The following is a 14,737-nucleotide window of genomic DNA, read 5'->3' on the forward strand; positions in this document are numbered from 1 at the left end:
TATCACACTTCTCTGTTAGGCTGGCTTAAAAACTTTTGAATTAATTCTGGTACTTCTCTTTACCTCTGCCTTTCTTTTTTATCATGCTTTCAATTCGGCAAAACTGTTCAGTGTTGCCTAGGCCTGCCTCTGCCCCGTCTTTGAATTCTTCATTCACTACTTCTTCTGAATGGTATTGTCCAGCAATAGGTGCAGTAACTAAAGAACATTATATAGACTTCACTGTCTGGCAGAGGGAAACAGGGGGTAAAATCAGTAATTATAATACAAGATACAGAAATGAAGGAGAAGCAACCCAGGGAAGGCAGGACAGGTAAGACTTATTAAAGGGGGTAACATATGAGCCAAATCTTAAAAGATGAATAGGAGTCAGACTGATAAAGGCAGGAAAAACATTCTAGAAATAATAACACATGCAAAGGAATGCCAGCAAAGAAGACTATGACTTATTGTTGAGGTGGAAGTCGGACTGGAGCTCTGGCTTCATGGGGAAATGAAAGCAGGAAGTAAAGCTCCAGAGGTATTAAGAGTGGAGGGAAGGCACGTAGGGCCTTGTTTTCAATTACCTGATGTTCCATAATGAACCACCACAAATATTATGCCCTAAAACGATAGCCATTGATTATTTCTCACAGTTCTCCAATTGGGCAACAGTCTCTGGGGATGGCTCATCTCTGCTCCACGTGGCACAGCCTGGTACAGCTCCAATGGGGCAGGAGGATCCAGGTCCCTCACTTACATGTCTGGTGCTTCAGCTGGGGTGACATTGGCTGGCTGGGTTTCTCTTTTTCTTTACACATGGTGACTCAATATTCAGCAACCTAGGTTCTTTACATGTAAGGTGTATCTGCAGAGAGAGAAAAGTGGAAGCTGTGGAGCTTCTTCCGGATTAGTCTGGAAGTCACATGACAACCTTACCCCTACATCTTGTTGGTCAAAATAAGTCACAAGAGGAGCTCTGCTTCTAGAAAAGGAGAAGTAGATCCCATCTCCCTTTGGGAGGAAGAGCATGAATGCAGACGGATGAGAGGAAATGTTGGCAGCCATGTTTCCGGATCATGTATCATAAGCCTCATAGATCACTGCATTTTATAGGGTACCATTGTAGGATTCTAAGCAGCAGACTGACATTGTAGGATATCCGTGTAAAAATATCTCTTTGATCCCTTTATAAAGATTGAGTTCAGGGGTCAGGCCCAATACCTGGAAACAGGGCAACCAAGGAGAAGCCTTTACCAGTATGTTACAGGTTATCCTCAGGAAAGCCTTTTCTATGGGCCCTCATGCCTTGCTCCAGTTTTCCTCCTCATTGAAACAAATGGAATGACCAAAATGTGATAGATGCCTTTTTCTTTTTTCTTTTTCCTTTCTTTCTTTTTTTTTCTTATTTTTTAAACATTTACTCTTTTATTTTATTAATGTAAAGAGAGAGAGAAGGAGGGGGGACAGAGGGAGAAACAATCTCAAGCAGGCTTCATGCTCAGCATTGAGCCTGATGCAGGGCTCAATTCCGTGACCCTTAGATCATGACCTGAGCTGAAATCAAGAGTTGGATTCTTTTTTTTTTTTTAACTTTTATTTATTTTTGAGACAGAGAGAGACAGAGCATGAACGGGGGAGGGGCAGAGACAGAGGGAGACACAGAATCGGAAGCAGGCTCCAGGCTCCGAGCCATCAGCCCAGAGCCCGATGCGGGGCTCGAACTTACAGACCGCAAGATCGTGACCTGAGCTTAAGTCGGACGCTTAACTGACTGAGCCACCTAGGCGCCCCAAGAGTTGGGTTCTTAACCGACTGAACCATTCCGGCACCCCATTCTTTTTTCTTGTTTTAAGCAAGACACCACTAAGGTATCTGTCCAGGACTCTGTGCCCCTTCCAGAAAGATGGATTCACATCTGCCACGGGGGAGGAAATATGTAACATCACATATCCTCTGACTAATTTTTTCATGTTTAGAGATAATATTCTTTGCTTATTTTACATTGCTGTTTCTATAAATAAACCAGGAAAGTCAGATGAGACTTTTGGGGAAGGCAGAAGCCTCCTTTATATTTCCAGGGGCTCTTCCTGTGTCAGATCCTGTAGATTTATGTGATCATAAAGCCCATATGGGCACTTTATTCTATGCATAGTGAACCCCTTGACTCTTGCCCCTAGTCCTTACTACAGTGCTGTTCAATGCCTATTTAAAAGCCACAGAAAATATTTACAGAATTTGAAATGTTTTATTATATCACCTCAGTAACTAAATTTGCTTCATGAATAACTTTTTTAACATGGAAGCAATAGTATCTTGTGTAGAGGAGAGTGAAGACTAATGCTTGTCAGTCTTTACTAGAACAAAGTAAGATCCAAAATCTGGGAATGGAGAGGAGATGGTCCTCCTGGATTTTCTGGGGTTTGTACAGCCCCTTCCCCTAAGTGTTCCTGGATCCCAGATTTCAATCTATAAACAAAAGAGTCTCTCATTATTGGTATGAGAACCTGAAGATAAGGTTACAGTATGGTGCCTCTTTGTCAGCGTGCAAGTGTTTTGTCGGGTTTCTGAACACTTAGTGAGTGCTATGGTGGGCATCACTGACAATGTTAATTTCCTCCAAGACTCCAGAGTCCTGTGGCTAGAAGCCAGGATCACTTGGAGAGATTTGGTCCCAAATCCCAGCTTTGCCACTTCCTCGTTACATGACAGTGAACAAATTCCTTAACTCCTGTAAACTTTGTTGTTGTTTTTTTCCTCTTTAAAACCTCACTAATAATTGCACCCTGCTCATAGGGTTGCTGTGATGGGTGAAAACAAATACTGTTTATTGCACCTAGCCTAGTGAATGGCACAAGTACTCAATAAATTTTAACTGTTATTGTTTCAATGGACTTCCTGCTGATCTTCACTGTTTCCTTTATTTTTTACAGGGAGATGTTAATCTCTGTGGCTCTGGGCCAGGTGTTATCCCTTCTTATTTGTGGAATTGGCTTGACCAGCAAGTACCTGTCAGAAGATTTCCATGCCAATACACCAGTCTTCCAGAGTTTCCTCAATTACATCCTTCTTTTCTTGGTCTATACCACCACACTAGCCGTCAGACAAGGTAAGCATGCAAAAACCCATATGTAGCTTGGAATATAGGTGAGTTCCTTTTTTATAGACATCTAGAAGAATTATGAGCCATGACTAAATTAACTTTTTGTCACTTACAGCATCATAACACAATTCAAAACCTCAACTCTTGCTTTTCTATTTTGCAGTAATAAAGCAAACAAAATGAATAAATAAATCACAAAGAAGCATAAATTACGTGAATTCAGCAGGAAATAGGAAACGCATGTATAGGCAAAATGTACAATTGCTCACTATTTGAATTTCTGTTAACATCCCTTATACCCCTGGACCGTGGAAAGGCCTGATGCAGCTGTCCTCAGTAATGCTAGTCCTCAGAAATCCAAGGGAATTACAGACAAATGTATGTTCTTTGGGAAAGTGTCACAAGAAAGATAAAAATAGTAAACACAAACAACTCTAGTAATAATAAAAGAGAAAAGAAAGGAAAGAAAACTACCACAATTGGTCAGATGAGATGTTCTGTCTAAACTTCAAATAGCTAAAGCAAGAAAACAAGTCCTCCAAGAATCAGTGCAAGAAAAACTTTTTATTTGGTAATTGCAGTTGAAATCTTTGGAGCGTGTATCTCTGGGGAGAGTAATTCAGATCCTTATGATTATACCATTGAATCTGGTGTAAACACTCTTTTTTATTCCTTTGGCATGGAGATAGCCAACAATCACCCCTAGAAGCTGTTGAATGTGAAATATGTATTGAAAAATAACCATTAACATGTTTGAAGATAATTTTATACCTTAATAATAAATAAGGATATAAGAATAGCTATATTCATCAATTCTAATAGTCATACTTTTTTGAAACTTTTATAAGAACTGTAAGAGTATTTCATTTTTACACTTCCTTATTTAAATGGCCATCCAGAATAATATTGCTTAATTATAACTATGTGGCCAATTCTAGATTTTATTCAGTTGGGACTGAATTCCAGTTTAACTTTGGAGTTGTTTAAAGTATTGGAATTCCTTTGAAACTTATCAAAAAATTGCATTATCGGTGTTTGTTTGTTTTTTAATTTAATATCAGTAGACATTAATCTAAGAATAAGCATCTGACTTCGGCTCAGGTCGTGATCTCACAGTTCGTGAGTTTGAACCCCACGTCAGGCTCTGTGCTGACAGCTCGGAGCCTGGAGCCTGCTTCAGATTCTGTGTCTCTCTGTCTCACTCTCCCCCTCCCCCATTCACACTCTGTCCTTGTCTCTCTCTCTCTCTCTCTCAAGAATAAATAAACATTAAATTTTTTTAAAAAAAAATAATATTTCAACTAAAACCTCAGGCTACAGAAGCTATAGACATTGAGTCTGACTTATATTTCCTCAGGGTGATATATGGAAGCTAACAGTTTGAACACTACAAATGCAAACAAGAAAACCCACAAAAATCATAGGGAAGTAGTGAGGAAAAAAGTAAATCAAGCCAATCTAAGAAACAGAGAGAAAATTTCACTGTCATAGGTACAAACAGGAAAGCGTAGAAAACTAAATGTAGCAAAAGACCTAAAGTTTATAACAGTACCTTCGATCAAGACTCCATAATGTGCCAAACACTATGTATCTCCTTTATTATCTCCTTTATTTCTTCAATCCAAAGAAATAGGTATTATTATCCAAAATTTTGTAAATTAGGAAATGGTGCCTCTGTGTCCAGAACCTGCTCCAGGCTGTAGAACCAGGAGCTGTAAGGCTCATGCTAGGCCAGGTCATGTGCCTCCCTGGACTCCCTGAACCCCATGCGGGGTCTAGGGGAGGCTGGAGGAAGAAAAGATACTTTTGAACAAATGGAGGGTTTTGCTTGAAATTCAAAACCCTGAATAAGAAAATAGCACTGGTGCAAGGTCTAGTGAGGCACAACAGCGAAGTCAAGAAAATGTGGTCTCAGCTTTGGGTGGGGAGGGTAGATGGTGGTGGGGAGTGGGGGTGGGGTGGGGAGAGACACAACTGGCAAGAGGCCAAGGACTAGGACAAGGAATTCGGAGGCTCTTTGGAGAGAAGACTGAAGAGAGCCTGAGGGAATCTTGTTTATCCCAGTCAGTGATGTCCAGAAGCAATGTCTCAGATACCCTATCTAGAGATTTCTGCCATTGCCTCAGATTATCACTAGATTCACTGACATGGCTTTATTTGGGTGTTTACTCATGATGTTTGTTTTAATCTTCATCTTTAGAAGTTTTAATAGGCTGGCATTAAGCTAACATCTGGAAACCAACATAGTAATTACATTAATTTTGTATAGGCTGATTCCATTCTATGTTCTAGAGACATAATAATCTCTTTCCTTGTGCACCTCAAGATTTGAGAGGGAATGAACAACAGAGCGAAGAGGGGGAAAGGATGGAAAGTCTGGTGTGTGCAAGGGAGCTGCTCTCACAACCACAATTTCTTTTCCTTTCCTGGTGCTCTCTGACCGCTCCTCCCAGAAGGGTGCAGATTAGGACTGAGCAAAATTACTGTCTTTCCAATTCTCCCGGCACAGACGTCACCTAACCTGACTGGGCCACCATTTAATTTGACACACCTTAGGCCACATAACTGCAAGAAGTTAGTCTCGAGAATGTATATATGTATATATATATATATATATATATATATGTATATATGTATGTGTGTGTATATATATGTATATATGTGTGTATTTATTTATTTATTTATTTATTTATTGAGACACAACATAAGCTTGGGAGGGGCAGAACGAGAAGCAGAGAGAGGATCTGAAGTGGGCTTTGTGCTGATAGGCTGACAGCAGCAAGCCCAGGGCTGGAACCCATGAACCGTGAGATCATGACCTGAGCTGAAGTCGGACATTCAGCTGACTGAGCTACCCACGCACCCCATCGGGAATGTATTTTTAAACAAATATTTCCTTATCATTTTAACCATACAACTTCTAAAAAGTTATGATCGTCTCATGTGATTACAATGTGATAAATGCAAGAAGCCCTTCAAGAGCCTTCAGGTTGGTATTATGGCAAAAGCCTTGTGGAAATTTGACTTCAAAGTTAAACTGAGTTCTCTTTATCAGATGCTCACTGAACCAGTGACCAAAGACTCTGAAGCAACAGGTTCCAGTAGAAATTCCAATATAATTCTGGTTCAGGCTGGAGTTTTGAACTTGTCCCTGATTATTAAATTGGTTCCCAAAAAAGTGTGACTCCGTCCTTAAAAACTTTGTCTTGTTGAACAAGTTTTATGTCTGACCCTTTCCTTGACTGGTACTAGGTTGTTATTACAGATGTTCCAAAATTCAAAAAATTTTTGCTGTTCATAGCAAAGAGCTTCCGTAATACCACTTTATAAAAAAAAATGTACTTCAAACAAGTAGTTGCATTGACACACCAGCAAGTTTGAGAATTTAGCTATAATAAATATATATAATATTTATTTATATTTATATATATATAATAAAAATGAGCTAAAATAAATAAAGTGGTTAAGAGTAACCACTTTAGAGAAGTTATTCAGGCAATTGAAATGTCCTCATTGAAGTGATGCCTGAAATCCAAACTCATGCTGTGTGTACCTAGTTGAGCATCATGAATTGTAAAGAAAAACTCAGCTCTCTTCCTGTGTCTTCCCTTTACCCTCACACTATCACCACACTTAACACACTTTTGTCACTGAATGCCTGGTGTTTTTCATACCAAGCAATTCTGTGACATCAGCTGGGTGTTCTACAGTCAGCCCAGGTTCTGACACTGTCTACCTGGAGATAGTGTCAAATCCCATAAGTTAAGAGCTCGGCCTCACATGACTGCCCCTCTCACTTCAGATGCTAATTGCAAGTCTGGGTTGTAGCCTCTGCTTCTGACTAATGGACTGTAAATCAGAGGTTCCTACAGCTTCCTTCTTGAGTTTGATTAATTTAGTAGAGTGGCTCACAGGACTCAGAAAAACAGTTCATTACTGTTTATCAGTATATTATAAAAGAATATGATGAATGATATACATGAACATCCAGATGAAATAGATGAGTTGCGCAAAGTACGTGGGAGGGGGCACGGAGCTTCCATGCCTGTCTGCATAGGCCACTCTTTCCATATCACCATGTATTTATTCATCAACCCCGAAGGTCTCTGAATCCTCTACGTTAGACATTTTTATGGAGATCATTATGTAGGCATGATTGATCATTAACTCCATTTCCAGCCCCTCTCACTCTCTGGAGAATGGAGAGATGGGGCTGAAAAATCCAAACTTCTAATCATGGCTTGGACTTTGTGGTAACCAGTCCCTATCCTGGAGCCTAGCAAGAGTAACCTCATTAGAACAAAAGATATGGCTATCGCCCTGGAAATCCCAAGGGATTTGGGAACTCTGTGTCAGGAACCAAGGTCAAAGACCAAATATTAGAACAAAAGATGCTCCTAAGTACTCTTATTAGGAAATCACAAGGGTTTTTGGAGCTCTGTGCCAGGAACTGAGGGCAGAGACCAATATATATTTTCTATTATCTCACAGTAATATAACTAGGAAAGTATAGTGAACATCCCAGAAACTGATGGATTTTCCTGGGAAATTCTCCCATCCAAATACTAACCAGGCCCGACCCTGCTTAGCTTCCAAGATCAGACAAGATTGGGCGCGTTCAGGGTGGTATGGCCGTAGACTGCCTGGGAAATTCTCAAAAGAAGACTCTTCCTCATGTCTACTTTTTTTCTTAAAATTCCATGCAATGCTAGCTGCAATCAGGAAGCAGAGAAACACAAAAAGCAAAGACTATGAACAAGAAGAAAGAAGAACAGGATGGGGTCTAACTAAAGCCCAGCCATTCTCACATTTATGTTGTAGAAGCAAGAAATGTGACAGGCCTTTAAAAACCTTTAAAACCTTTAAAAACAAAGGTGAAGATAGGATATCAAGGAAAAAGAATATGTTATTAGACTTTCTACCCATAAAGTTCTCTTACCAATTATCTTAAGAATCCTGCTGCTTCCCAGAAGTACTTTCAGCAGCTCTTAAATAATAGATACCTATGGTTTCTCTTTTGGCAATTTTTAACTTCTGAGTGAATGTGAACAACAGTTTTTAAACAGTCAATAATTTCCTTCTTTTCTTCTTCTGCCAATTTTCCTCAGTTCCTATCTCTCTAATTCCTCTTTATTTTTTCATTCACAGTTTACTCTGTGATGGGGTAGGAAAGAATTGTGGGGCCAAGGCAGGACGCTTAAGGGGGGAGAAAACACTTTCAATCCATGTTTTCCTCCCTAAGGCATGGTGATGAAAAAAACATGGGTATCAGTAATGAAAACACAAATAGAAAGAGAAGTATCTGCTTCGTTTCATATACAGACCTTGGAAAGAAAAAAAATGTGGCCACCATAGATCATTAGATATATTCCTTGTGACTCATTTTATAAATTCTGCTTTTTCATTGAAAGGGATTTTTATAAGCTCTTCCAATTTTGAATAAAAGACAAGCTTCCAGCTAAAAGCAATATGATGGGTTGTGCATGTATTTTGCTTTTCAGAAAATTCTTGAAACATAGACATTAAAGTATCTATTGAATCATTGATATATTTTTTTTTTATGTTAGTGTGAAAAAGAGACAGGTCTTTAATAGTACTAACAGAGCACTCATCAAAACATCACCCTGTGTAATCCCTTTGACTTTTTGTAAAGAAAGAATACTGAAAAGTAAACACATGCCATGCTTTTTATGAAAAATATACCCATTTTGAACATTAAATTCCAGAAGATAGAAATCCTAGTTCAAATTTCACTTTTAAGTGGGGAGGCTGAAAAATGAACTCTGTTCAGGTCTTTCAAGCACTTGCTCTCTCCCTGCCCATCCTACCCACCATCTCCTTTTTCCTACCCAGGGCACTCAAGTAATGCAAGAGAGATGAAAGAAATACATAAAAATGACAGCTTTGTCTACACATAACAGCTAGATGCAATTCATGGCCCAATGGTCCAGTCCCATAGCCCTCAGCATTTTAAATGAAGATGCTTCTCGGAATTTGTGCCAAAAAAAGCATTTCTCCTTTTGGTGGTGGCTGGGGAAACATTAATCAGTAAGTAATTGTTACCTCTTCCCACACCAGACAGGCTTCATATTTGTTCTTTTCGGAAACACTGCACTTCTTACATACAATTACATAGGCTAAATTCTTAATTACCAATGTTGCAAGATTAAAAATATCTCTGTAATTAGAGGAAACGTAGGACTTCATACAAAATAATATAGACTTCTCACAGAGCCACAATGATGTCTTGGAAATAAGTATCTGGCATTTCACAGTCTATCAGATCTTAGAGCACCCTGTGGATCTCATTTCCCTAATTCTGTTAATACTGCTGTGCCTCTGTGAATCTTTGCCCCTTGCCTTTATTGGAATGTTCTTTGACCCACACCATAGGAGGCCAACAACGTGGGCCAGAGCAGTGAAAAAAGTTAAAGCAGGATCCAGGATTTTCCTCAGAGCAAAAGCTCAAGTTATTCTCGCACATAGCTCAGTTTCCAATTCTCTGGATAACCTTTACTATATCACTGAGAAGGACTTTGGGTTGGACTTTGGGTCAGTGAGGAGAAGGAGTGGGTTGGCAGTATAAGAAAACACTTGGCAAGTGTACATACTGAATTATTACTCCCTTGGAAGTTGTGGGCGCAAATACTACCGTCACTTACCTACGACTGGTGAGGTAATATTCATTGGCCTCTTAAAAATTCTCCCGTGTGGGAAATTACCTGGCAGACCTCCATTGCTATTCTTTATCAGGTTGCATTTATTTTTACTTAAGTATGATTGGAGTGTTCTAGTCCCCATAGTATAAAAAGGTTGTACTTTAGGAACTGAGGCGCTCAGATGAATCTTTGGTAGATGGGAATTATGATTATGTTGTTGGGGAAGAGAAAAGAAAAGGTGGGAACAGGGGAGGGAGGGAAGAAGAAAGTAATATACACAAACCATGCTGGGAAATTATTAGAGAAAATCACAACAGAAAGCTAGAATCTGGTTCTAGCAAGAGCAACTGAAACTCTCATAGACTGCTGCTGGGAATGCATAATGATACCACCACTTTGCAAAATGGCTTGGCAGTTTCTTATGAAGTTAAATATACACTTAAATATGACCCGTCAATCACACTGTCCCAAGAGAAATAAGAACATGATGTGCACACAGAGAACTATATACAAATGTCCATTTCAGCTTTGTTTATAATGGCCAAAAACTGTAAACAACCCAAATGCTCACCAGCTTGTGAAAGGATAAACAAATTGTGGTAAATTCATACAATGGAGTACCACTCAGCCATGACAAGGAATAAGCTACCAACACATGCAATGATATGGATTAACCTTAAAAGCATTATGATAAGTTCAGGAAGGCAGACATGAAAACTCTGGTACTGTGTAATTAAATACTGGGTAATAATGTGATGTTCTGGAAACGGCAAAACTATAAAGTGAGGAAATAGATATGTGGTTGCCAAAGCCTCAGAGTGGGAGGGGAGACTGACTGCAAAGAGGCACAAGGGAACTTTCCGGGTAATGGAAATGTTCTGTAGATGTTGATTGTTGTAGAGATTACAGGACTATATACATTTGTTAAAACTCTTCAAGCTATACACTTAAATGGATTTTACCACAGGTAAATTATACTTTAATACACCTGACCGAAGGCCAAACAAAATGAATGAAAGAATTAATTGACTCTTCACTATCCCTCCATGGTTACCATGATAAAATAATGTCTCGTTAGGCCCAGAGTTTCCAATAGGGAAACTATAGTAGCTATTCCTTCAATCACTTGTGGATAATTAGGAGGTCAGCATTAAAACTTCTCACTTCATAGGGCATGCTTTTAGACTATAAGAATGAGTATCGTTTCCAAAAGGGGGAAAAAAAAAACAAACCCTGCTCCAAGGACCTTGCTCATGTGACATGAACTGTTATTTATCAAGCTCATAACCCACTAAACAACGCAAAAATACACACACTGCATACATATGCAGCGCTTACAGGGTGAATCTGCACCAAATCAAGTCTTCCACAGTCTTAATCAAAGTTAAGAGTACCCAACAGAGCATGTCCTGTTTGTGCTCAAGTGGATGAATCTCAAATAGAGTGAGACCTTGCACAGAACTTTCAGTATTACTTAAATGACTTTTAGATGAAAGGAAAATGACATGAATGTGCAACACTGCTTCTCCTCTTAATGGATCATCTTATAAATGTACACGCATGCACACACACACTCTATACATCAAACCCTCCCTCATTCCCCATGCCAAATACTTCGCTTAAGGGATGCGCTTCTGATTCTTTCATTCCAAACAGCCCATAAGCTTGGAGGGAGGGATTGTCTCTCTGTCTTATCTGGAGTCCACGTTGACTGTTAATTCTGGAAATCTTTAAGCAGTCACCTATCCATGCTGAGAGCTGGCATAGAGCAACATTCATTCCTGGCACGAAGCTCCAGTGTTCACGTGGGAGACTGAAGGGTGGTTACAAGATGATAACTGTATTGCCTGAAGGAGATAAGTCCCCTTCTGCCAAAATAGTGCTTTGTATGTAATTAGTGTAAGAATTCAGAGGAATAGAGTTTATCCTTACAATCATCTTTCTCATTAAAAAAGAATCATAATGGAAGAACAAAGCAGTCCCTGCAGTGAGTTGAATTGCTTTCCCTAAGTTTTCATTAAATCAAAGACTCAGCAGTTAGCCATCTTGCAGACCCTACTGCAGTCTGCTACATGAGATTTGTGAGGCGGAAAAATGAAGCAAACCTTTTCTTTTTTTTTCCTTCACAGGATTAGATTTACTTTAGATCAGAATTCTCTGTCTGTGCATTTTTTGAGTATCTGGTTTCACTGGCTTCCATTTCTGAGATTTTGGAAGACCAGAAAGAAGATCATGTAACTCACCAAATTTAAATGTGGTGTTTGCAAATGGTGGGTTCTGACTGCAAGGTGGAGTGACTGTTCCCCTTCAGTGACTTATAGGAGGAGAAACATAAAGGAAATGACTTGCAGATAAAAGAAAAGATGATCAAAATTTATGTGTCTGACCATTTTGTTTTACCATTTCACACTTTGTTCTATAAAGTAGCATATTACTTTCTTTTACCTTGAACTAATTAGTCATGTCTAAGAAAATGCCCATCTGTAAGAATCATATTTAGGAATTACTACTTAAGTCCACTAAATTAAAATATAATTTTAAACAATTAGGGTCTAGACTTTTTCTGTTTCTCAGTTCAGTCCAGATGTAAGAGTCACTGCATCATCCTGGTACGTTTCCATAACTTTTCTGTGTTGTTTTTCTTCAGTTTATATGTCAGGGTAATAAGAGCAACCACCTGACGGGTTTCCTGTGGACTAAATGAGGTGATGTATGGAAAATTTCTAGCACAGGATCAGGCTTATAGAAGCATTGAATACATATGATCTGCCATCATTGGCATTACATTGACTTAATAAATATTGATTCTCCTCCTTAGCAAGTTGGATTTTACACATGTAACCGTTAATTTGGATAAATTCCATCACGAGGACCCCGAAATTCATTAGCCATATTGCCGCAGTTGTGTTCTTCTTTTGTCACTGGATGTCACAGTAGGCACTGGTATGATTCATAGAAGGATCAAAAACAAGAGATATTTCAGATGTTTCCTCACCACTGCGGTGGCCAATGTGAGTAAGGGGACTCACTGATAGAATCATTACACTGGCGCACGACTCGTTCTGAAATGCACTAGCCCAAGTCCCCCTGTCCCAGCGTGTAGAGTGGGGGGTCTTTTGCCTGAGAAAGTCAAGCCAAGGGCAACAGTGAGCATCCAGAATCTGTCCAATGGGACCCAGCACCACCTTTCTACTTTCTGGCATAACTGCACCCTAACTATGAGAGGTCACAAAGGGGGAAGGGAGGGCTGCTAAAGGAAGAATTGAAAGAACAACTCCCTAGATCCATGCTTATCCCTAGAAATGAATGAGTACTTTGCTCTAGAGCTTTGATTTTAACAATGAAATCTCAACACAAAATTATTTCCCACCCTTTCTTTTCCTCTTGTTGATATGTACGTTTCCTCTCTCTTCTCCCATTTCCTCTCTCCACCCAGCTTCTTCCTTCTCCCATAATCATAACTGATACACAAAAGGGAAGAAAAACATTCCCATTCACTTTACTAAGATAAAACTGTCACTACAAATTTAGATGTTACAGAGAAGATCCAGATTCATTTTAAGCCATGCCTGCAAATTCCGATTCCAAGTTACTATCCTTTGCTCAAGAAAAAGCTCAGAAGCACAAGGACACCAATTAAGATCAGTATGTTGTAAACTAAGTTTGATTACCTTTTTTCGTGAATGTTTTTCTTCCACAACACACACACAGTGCATCTGTGAACTGCAACCAACTGAATACGCATATGGAAAGCAAAGCAGAGCCAAAGCAGCTGAGAAGATCACATTCCTATTTGGCCTGCTGACCAAGGCATACGCCAGCTGGAGAAGTTAAGGACAGAGAAATGTGGTTTGTCCAAAACCATGAAGGGATGGCATTTCTGTCCAAGATAATTTCCAGCAAGGAATCCATTCTTGGGCAGTGGCCATAGGTGCTTTAGAAGACCTATCATTACAATAGCAGGGATTCTTAAGATGCATTCCCAGAGGGAGAGCTGGATCATTATTTTATAATCAGAATCCCAAATCTCCATCAGTTATCTGGAATGAGCAGAGAGCAGCATGTCCCTTTTAAGGATATTTCAGTGGAAGCCATAGTATGAAATCTATAAGCAGAGATTAGCCTTACTAATAAACTACCACACAGACAAGAATTGTCCTCGGATGAGCTCATTAAAAGGAATCTTGCTTCCATTTTTGACAGGGTCAGAACATTTGTCCTATTTTAAAGTTGAAAAATAAAATCAGGGTGGGGAGAGGAAAAAATAAAAATAATCCAAGATGAAAAAGAGCTGCAAAATGCCCCCAGAGAGCACAAAGCTTTGGGGGCTACATAGCCAGTGAAATGGCCACCAGTATGTCATCTTCTAGCTGAGAAGAGGGGAAAGCCATGCTGTCAAGATCATGGAGCTCTCACTCACCCATCTTTCAGCAGGAAGAGCATGCCACAGACAAACTCAATGGACTACTGGGGTCTCACCAAATTCAAAGCATCTGGTTCTGTACCTACAAGCACATTTCAACTTTTGGCTTAGTGAATGTCATTCACTGAGGTCGAAATTTCCAGCTGGGCTGTGTTAAACTCAGGGCCATTATAGCACAGCTTTAAGCAAGCTATTGATTTTAAACTTTTGTCAGGCTAAAAGAAACTAAGTTAGATCATTCAGAAGCAAACAAAGAACTCAACTTCTAAAAATAAAGTTAAGGAACTTGGTAACTTCTTTCTAACAGAGAAACGTGTGGGCAGATCTTATGTAAGTGACATAAATGTGGGAGTCTCTGCACTGTTAAAAATTGTAAGTTATTTACTATATGGAAACTTAATAAATCTCAACTCTTGGTTTCTGTTGTTTTGGTATCGGATATGTTGAGTAATTTAAATACCTAACAGGAAAGTGTGTTCCTATACTCGGAGTGTCTCTTAACGAAAGGAGTCAGCCCCATATGCACAAGCCAAGGATGCAACTGCTTCCCAGCCTACTGAGTTTTATTGTGCC

At 39.4% G+C, this 14,737-nt stretch overlaps 1 protein-coding gene across 1 annotated transcript in view; it reads left to right on the forward strand.

The window, feature by feature from the left end:
* Nucleotides 1-14,737, forward strand: part of SLC35F1 (solute carrier family 35 member F1) — a 410,105-nt gene that overhangs the window by 249,630 nt on the left and 145,738 nt on the right. The window contains exon 2 of the mRNA XM_086707681.1: nucleotides 2,913-3,088. Within this exon, the coding sequence (XP_086563807.1) occupies nucleotides 2,913-3,088 (176 nt within the window). The remainder of the gene's footprint in view (nucleotides 1-2,912; nucleotides 3,089-14,737) is intronic.

This window comes from Puma concolor, chromosome B2 (genome assembly GCF_028749965.1).
Source record: "Puma concolor isolate L17-30 chromosome B2, mPumCon1.1.hap2, whole genome shotgun sequence".
NCBI lineage: Eukaryota > Metazoa > Chordata > Mammalia > Carnivora > Felidae > Puma > Puma concolor.